Below are 19,491 nucleotides of genomic sequence, written 5' to 3'. Positions count from 1 at the left end.
AGTCATCAGTGAGATCAAGGTAATGCATCATTCTCCAACAGATACACGATCAGTAATATTCAGACTCACTGTCATTGGGACAGCTTCTATTTTCTCCAGCGAAACTCTGCCAGATTACAGCTGTTACAAGTCGAAATAAAAGTATGTTAGTCTTTATTGTATTGTTAAGAAAAATATCTTCGTTGTATTAACATCTTTCACTGTAATAAGACAGTTCGTTTGCATTTATTACATCAGTGGGGCGATGCTTCAATGGTTTAGTGAGATATTATTTAAGACAATAAGATGTACGAAGGTGGTAATTGGAAAAGACATACACTTTGCTCCGTTAATCGCGTAATGTCTTTTCACAGTAGTCCCTGAGTTCGGAAGACTGTTCTGAATTTCAATTGGTTAAGAGGCCAATCTCTTATATCCGTAGACAACAAGAACTACAACGACTTCCGGGTCCATGCTTCGACGATATGTTGAGTAAACAGTAATGATTGACTGTATGGAGTGTTTCATTCGCTCTTTGTTCAAGGCCAAATAAAGTAGTAGCGAGAGAAAATGGCACTTTCGTCGATCTTTTAAAAGTTCAGAAAAGCTGTGAGCTGCTAACGTGTACCCTCGGTCAGTTAGATAGCTAGATAGCTAGTTATTCGATTCAGTTTCGGTGAGTGAGGAGGGCCACTTGGGGTATCGTTTTCTCTGAACATTGAAATATTGCTTGATATGTTTGCTTGTTTACTGTCTGATGTCGGAAGACAGCAGTGCTGGATTTGGCGTATTTCTTTTGTTTACATGTCGCTAATATCGCTGAATAAGTGGTTGGTTAACGTTGGACATAATTTAACAAGCTTCCAGAACCTCGTAGCTAGCTATCCTGGCAGCTAACTAAATATTAAAACGAGTTATTAATAGGTTGACTAACTATCCTGTCACTGCGACGACTTCACGATTTGGCAGAGAATTAATTTTTTATTCTATTAGTTGATATGTGTTTAGCGCCTGGTACCTTTTTACAGTCGAGTAGTAGCTTACAACTGCTGTGTCATTGTTTCATTTTAATTTAATACTGTCAGGGACAACAGAATGATCTTAGCATAGCTTTAAACTGGGGGTGTGGTTTTGTTATTATTGCTCTATGACTATACTTTCGTGTTTGTGCTATCGTTCCTTTTCAGGCGATATGTCTATTCTGCCAGGGCGAGAAGACGAGTCCACGGAGTTTCCTCCGGATTGGGCAGATGATGAGCGCATGTCCTTCTTGTTCTCGGCTTTTAAAGAGAACCGGGAGGTCAACACCGCAGACTGGGACAGTAAAATTGATTTTTGGACGCCGCTGATCATCAGCAGTTGCAGGCGCCGTGGAGCCGTTTGTGTCAGCTTGAATGAACTGAACCAGATTTTTCAGAGAAAGGGCAGTATGCCTCTGGGGTTGGGTACCGTAATTCAGGCCATGACCAGGTACACAGACTTCTAATAACAGTGTGCATACACTACGAATGTGCTTTACAGGAAAAGTTGACAAGAACCTGGGGCAAAGGTCCTAGTTTTACTTTGGCTAAATGAAAATACATTATTCCTTTTTAAATTCCTACATGACTACTATTTGTCTTATGACACACGATTTGTCAACATCAGATATACAGTATTGTAAATGAAAATAACTATATTTTGGTGTCTTGGCAGACACCCATTTCGTGCATGCAGTGTTACAGCATGTGATGCTTTGCAGCGTCTGTTTGTGCCCTGCAGGTGCGGCAAGGTGCAGAAAGAGTCAGAGTTTGCGGCAAACGTGGACTCTGGCTGGCTGTCGTGGGGTGTGGGGCTCTTACTGGTGAGGCCGCTGAAATGGACACTGTCCACCCTTCTGGGCAGCAATCGGGTCCCCCTGGAGGAGTCCTTCGTGGTCATTGAGCTGGTTAAGGTGTGTGGCACAGCACAAGCCAGGTGAACTGGCCTCCTGTTCAGCTGAGCTTCACAGTTAAACCCAAATAGGATTCAACAGTGCTCTCTCAAGGATACTGGACCTGTTCCTTAACCTGTTCAGTAACTGACTGAGGTGGTAGAGCTCAGTGAGAGCTCAATGAGTGATTCAGATGAAAGTGAGTATTTTAGACTCACTTTCTGTGGGCCTGTGTTCCAGGAGAAGGCAGCGGAGTTGCTGGACGCATACCGGCGCTCCCCGCTGGCCGGCCGCGCCCTCCTGTCCTTCCAGGAGCTGCGCACGCTGTGCAGCCATGTGTGCCAGGACGAGACCACCCTGTGCCTGGCTCTGCTGCAGCTCCAGAGGGAGAAGCAGGTGACCGTGTCCCTGCATGAGGGAGAGAAGGTGAGCAGGCTCACGAGGGCTGGGTGTCACATCGCATGTGAGGTACACAAAGCCACTGGACATGGGATTCAGTTCTGTGTGTGTGTGTGTGTGTGTGTGTGTGCGTGTGCACATGCAGATTGTGAAGTTCTCCCAGCCCGGCCAGGGCCGCGTGTCCCCGGTCAGCGATGTTGACCTGGGGATCTACCAGCTCCAGCGCAGCGAGAAGCTGCTGGGAGAGAGGGTGGAGGAGCTGGGTCAGGAGGCCGAGAGGTGAGCCGCAGCTCTGGCTGTACTGAGGGGTGAACCCGGCACAGCCGTCAGATTCTCTTAAAAAAGCCATTCCTCTGCTAGCTACGTACGTGCTAACCTAGCTCGTGAGAAATGCAGCCTGCCTGTTTGGATGCCCATTATATAGCTCAGGTTTGCTATTGAGAAGCTTTGACCTTGTCCACAAAAGACTGTAGTGGGTGTTGAAATTGTCGTGATGTAAGAAAGCTTGTGTTTGTGGTGTGCAGATGCAGAGATGAGGCAAAGGCATTGCTGCGAGAGGGGAAGAAATCTCAGGTACAGGAAACGTGTCATTCTGTCCCAGCAGGGCCCTTCAGCATTGTCTCACTGTGTGTGTAATCGCAGTGGAAAATGTCACACGCTATGCTAACACGCTTCTCTGCCCGGCAGGCTCTGTGGTGCCTGAGGGGGCGGAAGCGCATGGAGAAGAGGGCGGACCGTCTGTACGCCCAGCTGGAGACCATTAAGGGGATTCTAGACAGGATCGCACACTCGCAGACCGACCGCCTGGTGAGGGACTGCGCACTTACTGCCGCCACTCAAAGCACTCATTATTTATTATTGGAGTTTTAATTGCACTTCAGTGCTTCATTTTGCCCCAGTATGATCACATCTGAAACCCGATGAAGTGGTTTCCTCTGCAACTTCTGGAATGGAACGGGGGTGTCGCAAACCCTCGGTGAATAAAAATAGACCTTTCAGGAGCTGTGCTACTTTTAGTCATGACATGACATGGCATGGCATGGCATGACATGACGAGAACAGGCCATTCAGCTAAACATTGCCCGCCATTTTCCTACCACTAAAGGGTACCTAGTGCTTACCTTTTACTTACAAACTAGATAATATCTAGCACCATATCAAGCCTGGTCTTGAAAACTCCTAGAGTTTCTGCCTCTACTACATGACCTAACAAGCTATTCCACACAGTGCCTACTCTCTGTATGAAGAAATACTTGCTGATGTCTGTGCAGAATTTACCTTTTGCTAATATCAGTGAGGGCCTGGCTTGCTTTAAGAAAAATATGTTTCTTGTGAGAGTTCAGATGGAAAAGAGCCACAGGCCTCTGTCATGTGACCTCAGAGGAAGGTGTGCTGAATATGTTCTCTTGCTTGTTCACTCTTCGCACAGGTTATGCAAGCGTACCAGGCCGGAGTGGCTGCCCTCAGAGTCTCCCTAAAGGACGTGACGGTGGAACGAGCAGAGAGCCTGGTAGATCAAATCCAGGAGGTTAGTCTCTCATGGGGGAACTCGGACAGGAGTTATGCTGGCGTTTCTGCGTCGTCAGGAATGCTTCTCTTCCGCGGTTACTACTCCAATTACGTACTCTCTGTGGACTGTTCTGGTCTGCTTTGTGGTCGTGCGGACGGCTTTGATTAATGGCCGCTCATCCGCAGGTACGAGGTGCATGGGGAATGTCGAGTGTTCTCTGGCTCACCCGCTCTCTCCCGCTCTTGTGAATTTCAGCTGTGCGACTCTCAGGATGAGGTCAACCAGACCCTGGCAGGGGCAGCGCTCGACTCCTCCGGTATGTCTGCTCTGCCCTCCTTATTTACACTCAGCTCTTCTTTACTCACTGTCTTGTGATTTGGCATCATAACCAGGTTTGGACTGGAAAAACTGCTGCCGTAGGTAATTGTATTGAGCTCTGTATGAAAGCGTTTTTTTTTTGTACTCTCGATGCGTCAGGTTGTAATTATGATTTGCTTTTATTTGTTTTGAATCATTTCACATTTGAATTCAGCAATAAATAATAGCATATGGATTACTTAAGTGCATCTTGGTGTCCACAAAATCTCAAGTCTTGTTTTCAGCAAATTGCTGGTTCCATGCATAATTTATATGATGCTTTGAATGGCCAGTCTTTTGAACTTGTTGTGGCTGTGATTTAACTCCTTTGCGTTGTCTTGGTAGGTGTGGACACAGACGAGCTGGAGGAAGAGCTGAAGTCCCTATTGGACGAGTCTGCCACAGACGAACAGCCCGGACTGCCAGAAGTTCCTTCTCAGCCCCTCCCATCCAGAGGAGCTCCAGCTGCTCTCAGTGACAGTTTCCTGAGCTCCCTGCCCGCTGTACCACAGTCCTCCTTTGGAATCACTGACGAGGAGCTAGACAGGGAGTTGAGTCGCCTCACTCTCAGTGACACAGGTGTGACACAAACCAGTCTGTCACCACTGAAGGAATCAAAGTGACAGCACAATTTCTGGGGGTTCGATTTCAGGTTTAGTGTGTGTTTTTGGTTGGTCCAGACAGTGCTTTATGTGCAATGAAGGATATTTTAGATATTCACAAATGTTTCTGACATCCACCCGACTTTACCATGGCTGGTAAATGGGCATTCAGGGGTTCATGGTCTAAAGCAAAAATATGCACTTTAGTAATTCTTAAACATCTCCTATAGCAACATTATTTTTCCAGAGGCTGTGGATGTGAACACATTATATTTCTAGCATTTATTCACTGTTCTAAATATGAATGTCAGTTTTTATATCGTGCCAGTACTTCTGTCTTTAAGTGCAGTAGTCTCGGGTTGCATACACTGTTTGAAATGATTCCAGGGGAAAATAAGCGTAAATTTTGACAAATAATCAGGATAAATATGCAGGTACAGTCTCTGGTGGCATAATAGGAAAATGTATAGTAACATTTAAATAATATTGAAGAAGCCAAGAGTGAACTGTCCCTTTAAGAACTTTTAAAACTATACTGCTTCTGTATGTAGCGGCCTTTGTTTTTCAGTTGTGTGAACTGTGCGTTCACCCATCTCACTTTTCAAGCTCTCAGTCGTTCACACTCCCTCTACTCTCCAGTGCATTCTCTGTCTCCCTTGTTGTCCCATTTCTCCACCCTGCCTGTAGTGCATATGTGCCCTAGATCATTTGTGAGCCTTTTGTGCCAAAAGCACGTCCCCTAACCTCAGCCTGAAGTGGGTCACGTGTATTCAATTTTCTTGAGAGATCAAGAAGGATACACCGGTGTCGATTTTGAATCCAACTTTGTTGTGCATGATTGCAGATAAATAACTTGGTGAGGTCTCCCGGCTGAAAGCAAATCAGATCAGTCACGCTGTCATGAAGACCAAGGAACTGCCTTTGGAACTTTGAGATGAAGTTGTTTGGTGAAAAGAAACCTGGAGAAAGTTATTAAAGATTGGCGAAGCTTTGAACCTTCCTATGGCCGCTATTGACAAGTAACAAAATGGAAAATAGTTAGGTAGGACAGCCTGATCTACCAAGACCAGGCTGTCATAGCAAACTGAACAACTGGACAAGATGGGAAGTCATCATAAATGAGACCATGAGGCCAGCTACAACACTGACAGTTGTAGTGTATTGGCTGAAATGGGGGAAATTGTCCAGAGATCTACAATCTCTTCAGCTGTGAAGTGTAACAAAATGTGGAAAAGGTTCAAGGGAAGTGAATACTTTCTGAAGGCACCGTGAAACAGGCTTTACCAATTGTGTTTTTTTCCGCCTCTCTCTAGGTGTATCGCAAAGAGACAGTATCTCGCCCGTGAAGAGGCCTGAGACAGCTCAGTGACAGGCCGAAGCACACTCGATCCCAGGGAGTGCCTGAAAAGACCAGCCCTGAGCACTGAGTCTCAGGAGGCTGCAAAGAGTCATTGGAAAAAGCAATCGAAACAATGAATTTTGCAACATGTATATCTCTGTTTGTTATGTCTTTGATTTATTATATTTTTCCTTTTTAAACTTTCAATTTTAAGAGAGGCCTTTTGAAAATTGTATCTGTATCTGTCTGTTTCTCTGTAATAAAATGACTGAAAAGTAAGACGGGAAATAATACTGGCTGCTGATTCTAATTGATGCTGGGAGCTGGTAAGAATGTGATTCTGTTTTCTTCAAATTTTTAGGGGGATTAATATGCAAATATTATGTCATCTACAGTGCTGTGAAAAAGTATTTCCCCTCTTGATTTCCTCTATTATTGCATATTTGTCACTCTGAATGCTTTCAGATCTTTAGACAAAATGTAATATTTCACGGCACTGTATATTTCCGTTTTGTTCATCATCTTCCGATTGAGCTAGTCTGTTGTGCTGCAGAGATGTTGTATGACTATGCAGGTCAAATATAAACACTGAACTACAGGGCTAGTGCTCCTGGCCTCATTGTATTTTATGACAGTGTGAGCATACTACTTTTTTCTTGGAAGCTGAGGGGGCTAATTGCTTATAAACAGGAGAAATAATGAAAATTGAAAACTTGATTGAAGTTAGTTGTCATGCTGCAGAATGTCATTCATATCAAGACCACCATGTCAACCCACACAGCCAAGTCATGGCTCCTCAAGGTGGTTCTTATGAAAACAAACTTTTGGGACAGATTAAATTTCAAACTGGAAGGCGCCTTTGCACGTTACTACCACAAGATGGTGTGAAAGATAACACAAACATGTTTATTACGGCAGATTGAAATACCAATGTTTTGATATTTTTTATTATTAATTACTTTAGCTTGAACCTTAGCAAAACCAGAAATTATTCGAGGAATGCGGCCGCTTTGCTGTATTTTTCAGATAAAATTATCAATGTTGGACCTGGTAGGTCGGTTACCCAGCCCTAGAAAGATACGTCAGGCGTGCGTATATTTATTCGCATTACGCATCGATAGCTAGCACTTGTGAGCACAAGTGTTATTCTACATTTAACTTAAAATCTGCCTGTTAATTTTACATGCTTCTCTTCAGCTAGGGCGAAGCTAGAATACTTGTTTATTATCTGTTTGATATTGGCGACGGTTTTCATGTTACCAAATATTATACAGCAATTTTACCTATTATAATCGATAGGCTAACTGATTATGATCTTCTCATTCCTGCATATCTTGGTATCTAATATTATGGATACCACACAGGTCTGTGATACTACCTGATCGCCCTCTCGGTGGAGTCGGAAATCAAATACAGTAAATCAATAAAGTTTGAGAACGCTGCAAACATGCGCGTGCGCACATGTGGGATTGAGTCCTCCTGCCTCGCCTACATAATGCCTGGTCCTGCCCCTTCGCGTATCCGATTTCAGCTCAGCAGTAGATACGTCGCTGAACGTGGGGGAAATGACCGTGGTCGCTAACTTGAAGGAAAAATGACGAAAACATGTCGAAACAGTTCTCTCTGTTGTCAGTGTATCTGCTTACACTCAACTGGTAAGTATTTACTAACTAGCTATCCAGTTTTTAGCTAGTGTCGACGCCGGTCATCAATTTAAGAAGCTAGCTAGCTAGGTAGTTTGCTAACGAAGCACACTGATCAACGTAGCAACATAATAGCGGGTTGTAAATCACATATGGAGGATTCAGTTTCCACGTTACTAACATTTGCTACTAAACTACCTAGCTGACTAATTACCTAGTGCTATGTTGGACTGTAGGTGATCTTTGTTCAGGTACCACAAAGCCATGTAAGAGTCGGGTACCGATAACGCTACTCCGATAGCATCACAGGAAGTTTGACATCCTGAACACCTGAAGGAAAGCGGACACATCGGAAGACCACGTAGCAGGCTGGTTAGCTTGCTGGCTAACAGGGGCTTGTTATCTGCCTTTCAAGCAAGCAGGCAAACGCACATTACATTGACTATTTGAAAAACTGTCACCAGTGTACCTAGCTATAAATCCTGGTGAGTTGGCACATCGATGAGGTAGCAGACGTGTCATATACCTAGGTGAACTTGTGTGTATTATTTAGAATATCCCACGACCATAGTCAAAGATACAGCTGTGTCAGTATACTATACAGTGCCACGAAAATTCAGTAAACATTGTTTCTGTTGTAAGGTACGAATGAATGGCTGTTTACCTTGTTGACAAGCCATTTTTTGTGTCAAACTGACCGCGTTTAGCTAGATCGTATTTTGTTTAGGTAGTAACAATTTGACAGTCTGTTCAGATTATTATGGAATTACAAGCATTATAAACATTTTAATTTGATTATTATGCCCAACACCAAAGTTCCATTAATATCGAGCAGAAGCCAAAACATTAATGTTTTTTTCCCCCTTTTTGTAACAACTTCCATTATTCCAGTTAAGCTAGACGAACAGCATATTGACTTGACATCTTTGACAAGATGTGATGAGATCTCATTTAAGCACATTCCTGTCCAGGTTAATCAGGATGAAATTCCTAAGAAGTACATTGAACAGAAGGAAACGGTAAGGGTGTTTGCATGCAGACACCTTCGCCCGTTTGTTTCCTTTTGGACCTACACCTCGGAAGATCATTAAGCCATGGGAAGGTAAGCTCACCATCACAGCGGCTGTGCAGTGAAGGTGTCACTGCAAACCCTGTTGCTAGCGGCAGTAACAGTTGCCTTCCTGTTCTGGTCAGTTCCAGTTGTTTCCATTAAAATGTGGATGTGTACACATGACACCAGTTCCTGTACCAACCATAAGAGGAAGCCAACTGTTATTGCTGCCCACAGCAGGTTTTGCAGTGACAGAGACAGCAGTCATGTAGTACAGCCAGCCTGTTGGCGTGGGACTGGTTTTAAATATTCTCACCAATATTCCAATTTAATAAAGACTTATTAACTTTTTTTTCTTCCTCCAATGAATGTGCCTTTAACTGTACTGAAAGCCCTGTTTCACACTTTTTGCACTAAGGCACCCTTCATTGTTTTTTTTGCTCTTTGGTTCAATGAGCACCTTGTTGTTTTTCCAGGTCTCTGGGGCTTGATGATTTGGTTAGACTGTGAAATGGCTCTAAAGGTCTGAATTGTGGAGGTGTGCTAAGCTCAAGCTTGTGTCCCGTCTCTCCCCCAGGATCAGCTTCTCCTGCCTTTTCCCAGCCTCCTGGCATTTCAGCCTGTCCCCTGTGGGGCTCCCCCGCCTCCTGCTGCCCTCCTTCAGACAGCTGCTGTTCCTGGGCCTGCTGGCAGGGCTCCTGGGACTGCTCTACCTCCTGCTGGTGATGGGCAAGGGCCAGTACAGCTGGGCCAGCCAGGAGCACCCGTCTCATAGGTGAAACTTCAAAGATCCTCTACCTGGAAGATATTCCACTTGCGTTCAGTAAAGTGTTCACGTACAGATTGTGCGCCAGGGATAGATATGACTAGCTGTGTACTGTATCTCCTGTGGCACCACAGTTTTTAGAGTCTGGGACAGGACACACTGGCCCTATATGCTCATTTATAGTAAATTGCACATATCCATTGTAAGAAACATTGGGTCGCCTGAAACATAAACTCACTGTTGTAATATCCGAGCTGTGGGAGAGAGCTGTGTACTGCACTTTCCTGTTCTGTGGCCTTTCAAGTATTCCCCTGAGGATAATTTAAAGCCTGAATTGCAATTCATGACAGCAGTACCTTTGGCAGCCTAGTTGGTTGTGACTGGGAATGTTAGGTGAATATGTCAAATAAACGGCAAAGTAAAAAGCTTCTCACCGTTTGCTCTGCAGATTTCATTCTGCAGCGGGGCCTAGTGTCTCTTTGCCTCATGTTCTCAGGTGGCACTCATGTTCCTCTTCACACACACACACACACACACACATCCACAGGCACTTTGCGCGCGTGACGGACGTGGACGCCACCGACACCAGCAACCCGGACCTGAACTACGGCCTGGTGGTGGACTGCGGCAGCAGCGGCTCCCGGGTCTTTGTGTACTGCTGGCCTCGGCACAACGGCAACCCCCACGACCTGCTGGACATCCAGCAGATGAGGGACCTGCACAGGAAGCCCGTGGTCATGAAGATAAAGCCCGGTGAGATCACCTGCTGGCGGCGGAAGATGTTATGTGTGCGGTCAGGAGAAGCGGCAGTATAAGTGGCATTTTATGCTGCATACGCCATTTTTAAATGTTCCAGAACTTAGTGGGCTGAAGTGATCGATTAATGCGAGCAATCGCTAAAGACATGTTTCCATCGCAAAGTGCGCTGTGTAAAAGGGTTTGCGCTGTTGATTAAACAAGGACGCCCATTATCATTGATGCCAAGCTTCATTCAGCTACTTGAGTGCTAATAGTTCCCCCATTAGGATCTTGAGCCTGCTAAATGTGAGTGTGTGAGTGAGTTACAAATCAGGTCCATGAGGTGCTTTGCATTTAAAAACAAGACCTCTCCAAGTTTTAAGTTGGGAGTGTTCTGCTCTTTCCTTCATCTTCATATGGCTTGTGCTTCTAACTATCACACATGCATTTATACTAGACTCAACCGGATTGTTAGGCCTGGTGGCTCGGTTGGCATTTGTTGTTTAACTGTTTCTTTGATTGGTAGGTATCTCCGACCTGGCCACGACGCCAGAAAAGGCCAGTGATTATATCTACCCTCTGCTGAGCTTCGCTGCCCAGCACATCCCCAAGAGCAAGCACCAGGAGACCCCTCTGTACATCCTCTGCACTGCAGGCATGAGGGTCCTCCCAGAGAGGTATTGGCTGCACACACTGCTGCACTCACTTACTCACGTCAGAAGATCTTCCAGAACCTTCTTCCAAAGGCCTGAGTCCATCTCAGTGTGGTTCAGGTTAAGCGCAGACCTTAAAAACGATTGTGCCAAATCAGGGGATTTATGGGCAGAAGATTGTAAGCTACTTGTACCCTCAGTAGATGTTTTGATATTAGCTTATTTCTTCCATTAAAGTAAAATTATATGGGTCTTATAAGAGTTTCATATCTGTAAGTGCTAGCTCTGGTAGCCTGGTTAATCCTGTTGAGGCCGCGCTCTGTTTTCAGCCAACAGGAAGCGCTGCTGGAGGATCTGCGGACTGACATCCCCGTGCATTTTAACTTCCTGTTCTCGGACTCCCACGTGGAGGTCATATCTGGCAAGCAGGAGGGTGAGTGCTCCTGTGTGAGGGCGTGGGCTTAGGCTGTGAGAGACCCGTGCGCATGTCATCTCCTCTCTGAGGCAGTGGTAAAGGCGTGCGCAGTGACTCCACTTTCCTGTGTGCACAGGTGTGTACGCCTGGATCGGGATCAACTTTGTCCTCGGGAGATTCAACCACGTGGATGATGGCAAGTATCTTTGGATCCTGGGGATACCATTTGGAAATTCGCTACCTATATCACAAACACAGTGACCTGCAATCAGACGATCTGTTAAATAATCATGAATTGTTAATCTCCATTGTACTTCAATTAGAAAACGTAAATAAAATAAGTTCCTTTCTCGCAATGAAAATACTAAAATATTTTATGTTTTCGAAGTGATGACAGCTGTTGTGAAAGTGCAAGGCTTGAACCCGAGCTCTAACGTTATCTTGTTTTATCGGTTTATTTTTTCACCTATTTTTAAAAAAAAATGTTTTGTTCTTTCTTCTTGATCCCTCCCCCCCTCCCATTATTATAACCTGTCCTGTGCTGGCTTTCCCACCTGTAGAGAATGAGGCTGTGGTTGAGGTACAGGTGCCCGGCAGCGACCAGCAGGAGGCGCTGGTGCGCAAGCGGACGGCCGGCGTGCTGGACATGGGGGGCGTGTCCACGCAGATTGCGTACGAAGTGCCCAAAACTGTAAGCTTTGCCTCTCCACAGCAGGTTATTATCCTACGACGATTTCCCTTCTTTTACGTTTTCCTTTGCCTTTGTTGCTCACACCGTTTCCTCCGTCCCTCCCTCCGTCTTCCCATCCCATCCCGTTACCCCCCAACCCCCACCCCCCTCCACCCCAAAACCAACCAACCACTGTGAGTGGAAGTTCTGGAACATTCTGGAAGTCTAAGGTTAAGATAAGCATGCTGCATGCCTCTGCTGCTGGATGGGGCTACAGCTTTGAAATGCTAATTTCACCCACATACTTTAGACTGAGAGTGTATGATGCTACAGGTGATGGTGAGAAATTTAACATTGATTGAAAGCAGTTCAATTTTTTTTTCCGCTTCTCTAAACTGATAAATCATTCACCTGCTATGAACCGCAGTAGATAACAGAACTGGTTCTCTGCTGGCACGATTGTCATTCGCTGCACGTTAGTGTCATCCACGTATGATTCTGCATTCTTCTCTCATGTCTAACCGGGCGCTTCCATTGTACACAGCCGTTAATTACAGTTAATCACGTTGTGTTTTCAATGTGAATACCGGGACTGCAGTGGTGACTGCTAACACAGGGCAGGACTGAATGTCAATATGAGGGCGGTAAGGGGGCTGTTATCAGACACCATTGGGTTGATTAATTCCTCTTACTCGCATGCGCTGATATTGAGTGCTTTTGTTTTCCCGGCTTGAATTTACACTTTTTCCTGCGTGAAAGCCATTAATAGATTCCCATTAGCAAAATTAGATTGAATTACTGGTGCCTCTTGGGGGGGTTGCCTTTTGTGGGGAGAGAAAAGCGATCTGGTGGCGGTAAACAGAGAGAGGCGCTCTGCGCGTGAATGGACCCTCCCCGCGGGCGGAGGAAAAGGGAGGCTTTTCTGTGGCTGACCGGCGTCGTCCCCGCAGGAGGAGGTGGCCAAGAACCTGCTGGCCGAGTTCAACCTGGGCTGCGACGCGCACCGCACGGAGCACGTCTACCGCGTCTACGTCTCCACCTTCCTGGGCTTCGGCGGGAACGCCGCCCGCCAGAGATACGAGGAGAGCGTGGTCGGGAAGACCATGGCGCGGAACAAGTGAGGCTGCGCTTGCACACACGGACACGCACAGACACGGACACGCACAGACACGCACAGACAAGCACACGCACGGACACGCACAGACAAGCACACGCACGGACACGCACAGACAGGCACACGCACGGACACGCACAGACAAGCACACGCACGGACACGCACAGACAGGCACACGCACGGACGCGCACACACACACGACACGCACAGACACGCACACGCACGGACGCGCACAGACAGGCACACGGACACGCACAGACACGCACGCACACGCACAGACACGCACACGCACGGACACGCACAGACAAGCACACGCACGGACACGCACAGACAGGCACACGCACAGACAAGCACACGCACGGACGCGCACAGACAAGCACACGCACGGACACGCACAGACAGGCACACGCACGGACGCGCACGCACACAGACATGCACACACACGCACAGACAAGCAACACACGGTCACGCACAGACATGCACACACACGCACACACACAGACATGCACACACACGGTCACACGTGTTCCTGTTCGAGCACGCACCCGGTCTATGTGCCGTTCTAGCTCAGGGTTTCATGTTTATAACCACATTTTCCAGAAACACTATAGTGAGATATTTCTCCTCTTCGAAATAAAAAAAGTCAGACCATTACTTTATATCTGTTATGTAGAAATAAGGAAAAAATGATTTAAGCTAAATAAACAATTAAGGTACTTAAGGTATCATAATAAGCTTACAAGGTGAAACATACATACAGACTTCCAGGAACTGAACTGTAGTTTGTAGTTTGACATTCCTGTTCCTAGTGTGTTCCGAGTGTGGTGGTGAAGTTCAGGTTAAACATTCACTGTTGAACATACAGTACCTCTGTTTGTTAATGAGCTCAGTCATGGTGTGGTCAGTGCTCAAACACACTTTTGAATGGAAGTAGCGTGTTGTTGAAGATTTGCATATGCTTATCTTGGTTGGGCTGGGCAGGCGGTAGACCAGGTTGCGGTTGTGTAACTCCCCCCCCCCCGTCCCCAGGCTACTGGGCCAGCGCCTGGGGGAGACGCCCGACTCGCCCTACCTGGACCCCTGCCTGCCCGTGGACCTGCAGGACGAGGTGGGGCCCCCCGGGCGGAGGCTGCACCTGCGGGGCACGGGCGACTTCGACCTCTGCCGCCAGCTGCTCCAGCCCTTCCTCAACCACACCAACGAGACGCAGGCCTCGCTCAACGGGGTCTACCAGCCGCCCATCGACTACCGCAACAGCCAGTTCTACGGCTTCTCCGAGTTCTACTACTGCACCGAGGACGTGCTGCGCATGGGCGGGACCTACAACGCCACCAAGTACAGCCGCGCCGCCAAGGTACGCTGCCGCGGTAACGCTTGAACCCTGACCCTAACCCTGGCACTGCTGATACCCCAAAACCTGCTCTCTAGCATTAAGGGCTCTGCAAGCTCCAGGTCTCTGTCAGCTGTGAACTCTTCTAACTGTGAATCTGAAGGATTTACTTGGGACTCCCTTCTAAAATGAGGAAGTAATAAAATAATAAAACAATGAAACGTAATCTTATCTGCAGAGATAACATCAAAGTGATACATCCTTATCACCATCCCAACCCTGCTATGTTAAACATGGCTCAAACACTCCACCCCCCACTCCCACTCTCCCACCCCCCTCTGCCCATAGGGCATTAGGTCTATTGCGAGAGTGCTGTTGCTCAAGCCTACTGTGCTTTTCTGTGTTCCCTGCAGAGTTACTGCGCCACCCAGTGGAGAGCCCTGAAAGAGCGCTTCGATCGGGGGCTGTACGCCTCCCACGCTGACCTGCACAGGCTCAAGTAGGTCCTTCCCTACCGGCCCAGACTCTTACTGCAGTCACATCACCCAGAACTGCAGATCATCACCGATAGCGTGTGCTGGCTGTCCCCTGCGAGAACGAGAAGCTGCATGACACGCGTGCTCTTTCGCCTGCTCCCGCAGGTACCAGTGCTTCAAATCGGCCTGGATGTACGAGGTGTTCCACTCGGGCTTCTCCTTCCCCCCCGCGTACGAGAACCTGAGGACCGCGCTGCTGGTGTACGACAAGGAGGTGCAGTGGACCCTGGGAGCCATCCTGTACAGAACGCGCTTCCTGCCCCTGAGGTACAGAGCCCCTACTGCCGACAGCATGCTGTTCATCCATCAGAGCTCTCTGATTAACATGAATCGCATATAGTTGAAAGAATCCGTTGAGAACCTGTGTAATTAGAAGATTTTATGCACTATGTGAAAGCATGTGTTTCTGGACCATTACAGAGAAGGTCTCTGTGTATTGACAGCGGATATAATCGTGCTCTCTCATCCCTGCTTTCTCTCCCTTCTTTTTCATTTGCTCTCTGTCTCACTTGCTTTTTCTATGTTCTTTTCTCTCTCTCCCTCTCATTCCTTCTGTACATTTTCCTGCTATTCTCCCTTCTTTCTCTCTTTCTTTCTTGCTTTCCCCCTCTTCTCTTCTCTGTCTCCCTTGTCCCTGTGGCTGTGCTCCCTCAGGGACATTCAGCAGGAGATCCTGAAGGGGGCGCACTCCCACTGGCGCCACAGCTTCTCCTTCGTCAACAACCACTACCTGTTCCTGGCGTGCTTCCTGGTGGTGCTGCTGTCCATCCTGCTGTACCTGCTGCGGCTGAGACGGATCCACCGGCGCACCAACCAGCGCGGCGTCGCCACGGCGTCCTCCCCGCAGTGGGCGGAGCAAGGCCTGGCCACGCCCTCTGTCCTCGTCACTCTCTAGCCTGCCCCGCCCCCCCTCCCGAACGGCAGGGCCACCACGTCAAGGCCTCCATTCGTAGGATGGGTCACGACTTCTCTCTGAGGCACTGTGGGACTTTGGACTAGACAGGGGGAGGGGCAGAGGGAGGGGCTCCTTGTGTGACATCACGTAATGCTGGCAGCTGGGTCGGCGATCCCTTTTTGAATGGACTCTTTGATGCTTTCGCCAGAGCGAGTTTGAGATTAGACTACTGCGACGCTGTGGTCGCAGCCTTTACTGAAATTAAGCAATGAGATTTTTAATGTTTTCTTTGTTGTCCTCTGTGTTAATTTATTTTTTTTGCCAGGATCAAGTTTGCCTTTTAAGAAATGTGACTGAGTAAGAGAGTTGTGTGTGGGGTCGCTGAGGTTGGCACTTTCTCACAGGGGCCAAAAAGGGAACCTTTGTGCCCCTCCCCTGAGTTAGGGTGCCAAAGAGAATGTGCTGTAGGAATTTCTGAAGCATCTTGACTGTAAAAGGCATTTCTGCATCCCCTGATACTGCCACTAGGTGGCAACCTCTCCATTCAGATACACTTGTATGTAACAGTGCAATGCACCATTACGTTTAGGCCTTTTCATCAAAGTCAATGCGCAGTCAGAGGGTCCTGGGAATCCTGTGTTCTTGACTTGTGAGCATGCATTCAGGAGCGATGGCACCATTTAATGCAAAGTAGAACTATGTGTGCATGACTGAGAGTAGCTGGTTTAGCATGTCTTTAAGAATGACCGAAATATGAGAAACCGTATGAAAACGAGGCAGAGTGGGCCATCCCGAATGTCAGTGCAGAAGTCCTGAAGCAGCTGGGAGAGGAAGCTGAGGAGCAGGGGTACGCTCCTCCTCTGGAGAGCTCCTGCCCACCTGAGACTGCCTGGAAGACTGTCACGGAAGAGCCATGTCGGTGCCTGTTTAAGGTGACGTGTGGAGTGAGAGAGCACCGTCCGCACGCGAGCAAGAACCGAACCCTTGCTGCCTTTTCTCACACTAATGCTCGTTTTTACTGTCTGTTTTTAGCATTGGAAAAAGGCCTGTGAACTACAACAACGGCTACAATACACAAGCCGTTGCCAAGAACTGCCTTTGCGGTGAAAGCCTTTTTTCCTTTTTTTTTTGTAACACGGAATCTTTATTCTGGTGTCTCCCCCCCCTGTCAGCTGTACAGGTAGCATTTCTCTAAACAAAAACAGTGCAATAAGTTTTCATTGTTGTCTTATCACTGTGGAGAGGGACTCCCTCTGGCATCTGCTTTTTGTGAAAGCAGGAGAGCGAGAGAGAGTAGAGAGAGAGAGAGAGAGAGACTGAAGGCCAGTGTGGTTCAGGGCAGGTTGGGTGTGTGTGGATCCGCACCTTTGGGTCGTTGGGTCCGTTGGCGGTTGTGGGATAAAGCGGATGTCAGGTGGAGACTTTCTCCAAAAAACTCTCAAACGCACCCAGCTTCATTTTAAGAAGCCGCGGTGTGGATGCTGTGTGGTGCACATAGTTTGTGAAACACAAGATGCCATATTTATAACAGATGTACATGGTTTGCACGAAGGAGTGTCATTGGTAATATTGCTGACAATCTTGTTGCTGTTTCAAGGAATAATAAAAGAAAAATTCAGCTGGTTTTAGTGTTTTCATTTCACTGAGTAGAAGACCAATAACTTGAGTGCGTTTTTACAGCCTATAGTAAAATAGGAAATATGCTGCCTGTGTGACTGCCCCTTTACCTGTTAAAATACAAATGGAGTGTGATTATGAATGTATTAATGTACAGATGAAGGTCATTTGGTCCCAGACCTTTTGTTTTTTATTTTAAGTGAAGAACCTTACTCGTGTACTTAAGCTGTAATGGCATCATTCTGATTCTAAGGCAAATTCTTCATCTACAACTCTGCCATTTTGTTTAAAAGATTTATTTATTGCTACATAAAAATTAGTATAGGCACTGGTTGGGAGAACATAGTGGTTACACTTTAAGGAAATTCTACCGTGGAAGGAACAGCACTTCCGAGTGATTTGTGTTTCCGTTCTTGCTCTTGCAGGTGGAAGGATTGATTTCGTTTGCTGTTTTCCCTGGATTAGTCTTACAAAGCAAACAGGCAGTATTACTGTGTTGACATGAACAGTAGCTGGCTGCTCGTCTGCTGACCCCTGTAATCGACTCCGTTTCACACAAGCAGCTACATAACGGGTTGATCTGGAATACATCCCAGTTCAGCCTTGCCAAGATGGACGGAAGTAGTTATGATACTGCCTTACTTTTGTCACGTTGATATGTTGAACTATATTGGTTTTCTAGACACCAGGAATTTGACTTATCTTGCTGAAATATGACCTTACGTTACTTAAATTTGTATGTTTGTAAGAATTTCAGGCATGCATACCAACTCCAATATTTTCATCCATTCATTTTAAGCCAAACAAATTTTACGGTCAATTTTATGTTAACAGATGTGGCTTAATTTTAAATCCGAGTGATGTATTGGGTGAGAAGGGTGAATGTATGCATTGTCTCTGAGAGGAGGCGGAAATTGCGGAGGAGATTGTGAGGCCATCTTCTGGTGATGTGCAGGCCGAGTAAACAAACAAACGCATATTTACGGTCGTCACGGTCAGGGTTTACAAGCCCTCGTTGGGGGGGGGGGAGGATATCAGTCAGGCACAGCTTGCCACTGACAGCCGCTAATGACCGTTTCACCTCCGCCGCAAGTAGCCGACCCCTCATTAGAGGACGCGTTTGTGTAATGTCCTGTCTCGGAGCCGCTGGGTGGCCCTGTTTTTGGTGCGCCGTGGGGGTTTGTTTTCGATTTGCCGCCCAGCTCCCGCGCGCGTCGGGTTTCCGGCCCGCCCCGACGTAGCCGCTGACGGATGAGCCGGACGGGAGCCGGGTCGGCCGGGGGGAGGAGGAGGAGGCGGAGGAGGCGGAGGGCGCAAGGCAGGTCCTGAAGGAGGAGGTGAGAATGATGAGATGCGAGAATCCTCCTCTGCTCACGCTCAACTGTTCTTACTGTTTACCTGAATTGTCTTCAAGATGGTTTTTACCCATCTGCTTTGAATCTTAGCATTGGGGTTTTTTTGGGTGAATATTTCCTGGTTCAGTAAAAATGGAGGGAAGATGTGCTTTTCTAACTTATGATTTCTGAGTGTCAGGCGGAGCCGAAACAGCAGCGTTTATCAGGTCAGGCCGGAGGCCTGTGCAGCAGTAGGGTAAGGGCGTCATTAATCCAGTGAGCTGTGGGCTAGAGACGAGTGCTGTCACAGCCGGCTCCGTGTCCGCAGTCCCAGCCCTGTCACAGAACCAGAGAATCTCTCCACCCTCAGTCCTGCCACAGACATCACCCCATCTCTCCCCCCCCCCCCCCCCCCCCAACAACATTTGTCATGGCATGTCTTCCATAGACTGGTTGGCCCCATCCTCTCGAGGTGAAAAGGTACACTCAGCAGAGAAAACACGTCTGTACGCCCTCTCCCTCACTCTCCGTCATTCTCGGAGTGTACTGGTCCCTGTGCCAGAGAGAGACTGGCACTGCCAGGCCTGCTGTCTGCAGCCATGGGTCACTGCACTCTGCGTTCACCCTTGAT

General features: G+C 47.4%; 2 protein-coding genes across 4 annotated transcripts; both read left to right on the top strand.

Moving 5' to 3' along the window:
* Window positions 1–359: 359 nt before the first annotated feature.
* Window positions 360–6,389, top strand: chmp7 (charged multivesicular body protein 7). 2 transcript variants are annotated; one of them, XM_064347365.1, is made up of 11 exons: window positions 360–466; window positions 1,167–1,449; window positions 1,741–1,912; window positions 2,132–2,317; window positions 2,436–2,569; window positions 2,815–2,863; window positions 2,978–3,097; window positions 3,720–3,818; window positions 4,056–4,116; window positions 4,503–4,736; window positions 6,073–6,389. In XM_064347365.1, the coding sequence occupies exons 2-11, from the start codon at window positions 1,172–1,174 to the stop codon at window positions 6,126–6,128; spliced, it is 1,389 nt and encodes a 462-aa protein (XP_064203435.1). In that variant the 5' UTR covers window positions 360–466; window positions 1,167–1,171; the 3' UTR covers window positions 6,129–6,389. The 2 variants fall into 2 exon arrangements, with proteins under 2 accessions (XP_064203435.1, XP_064203434.1); XM_064347364.1 differs by lacking the exon at window positions 360–466 and adding an exon at window positions 473–655.
* A 1,209-nt stretch (window positions 6,390–7,598) lies between these two features.
* Window positions 7,599–17,532, top strand: entpd4 (ectonucleoside triphosphate diphosphohydrolase 4). Of its 2 annotated transcripts, none has more exons than XM_064347363.1 (13): window positions 7,599–7,753; window positions 8,713–8,843; window positions 9,370–9,567; window positions 10,106–10,311; window positions 10,823–10,973; window positions 11,279–11,382; window positions 11,501–11,560; window positions 11,925–12,055; window positions 12,985–13,151; window positions 14,178–14,502; window positions 14,892–14,977; window positions 15,120–15,281; window positions 15,669–17,532. In XM_064347363.1, exons 2-13 carry the CDS (start codon window positions 8,836–8,838, stop codon window positions 15,907–15,909), a joined length of 1,839 nt encoding a protein of 612 aa, XP_064203433.1. In that variant the 5' UTR covers window positions 7,599–7,753; window positions 8,713–8,835; the 3' UTR covers window positions 15,910–17,532. The 2 variants fall into 2 exon arrangements, with proteins under 2 accessions (XP_064203433.1, XP_064203432.1); XM_064347362.1 differs by having other exon boundaries at window positions 11,925–12,079.
* The last annotated feature ends 1,959 nt before the right edge of the window (window positions 17,533–19,491 follow it).

This window comes from Anguilla rostrata, chromosome 8 (genome assembly GCF_018555375.3).
Source record: "Anguilla rostrata isolate EN2019 chromosome 8, ASM1855537v3, whole genome shotgun sequence".
Classification (NCBI taxonomy): Eukaryota; Metazoa; Chordata; class Actinopteri; order Anguilliformes; family Anguillidae; genus Anguilla; species Anguilla rostrata.
The sequence above is the reverse complement of the archived record's forward strand: the minus strand, read 5'-3'. Positions and strand labels throughout refer to the sequence as shown.

Bases quoted from the DNA above. Each gene is read 5' to 3' on its own strand.
- chmp7 (XM_064347365.1), top strand. From the start codon at position 1,172: ATGTCTATTCTGCCAGGGCGAGAAGACGAGTCCACGGAGTTTCCTCCG. The intron at 1,450-1,740 runs GTACACAGACTT...TGTGCCCTGCAG, and splicing joins GTAATTCAGGCCATGACCAG to GTGCGGCAAGGTGCAGAAAG. The intron at 4,737-6,072 runs GTGTGACACAAA...GCCTCTCTCTAG, and splicing joins CCTCACTCTCAGTGACACAG to GTGTATCGCAAAGAGACAGT.
- entpd4 (XM_064347362.1), top strand. The intron at 11,383-11,500 runs GTGAGTGCTCCT...CTGTGTGCACAG, and splicing joins CATATCTGGCAAGCAGGAGG to GTGTGTACGCCTGGATCGGG. The intron at 14,978-15,119 runs GTAGGTCCTTCC...CTGCTCCCGCAG, and splicing joins GCTGACCTGCACAGGCTCAA to GTACCAGTGCTTCAAATCGG.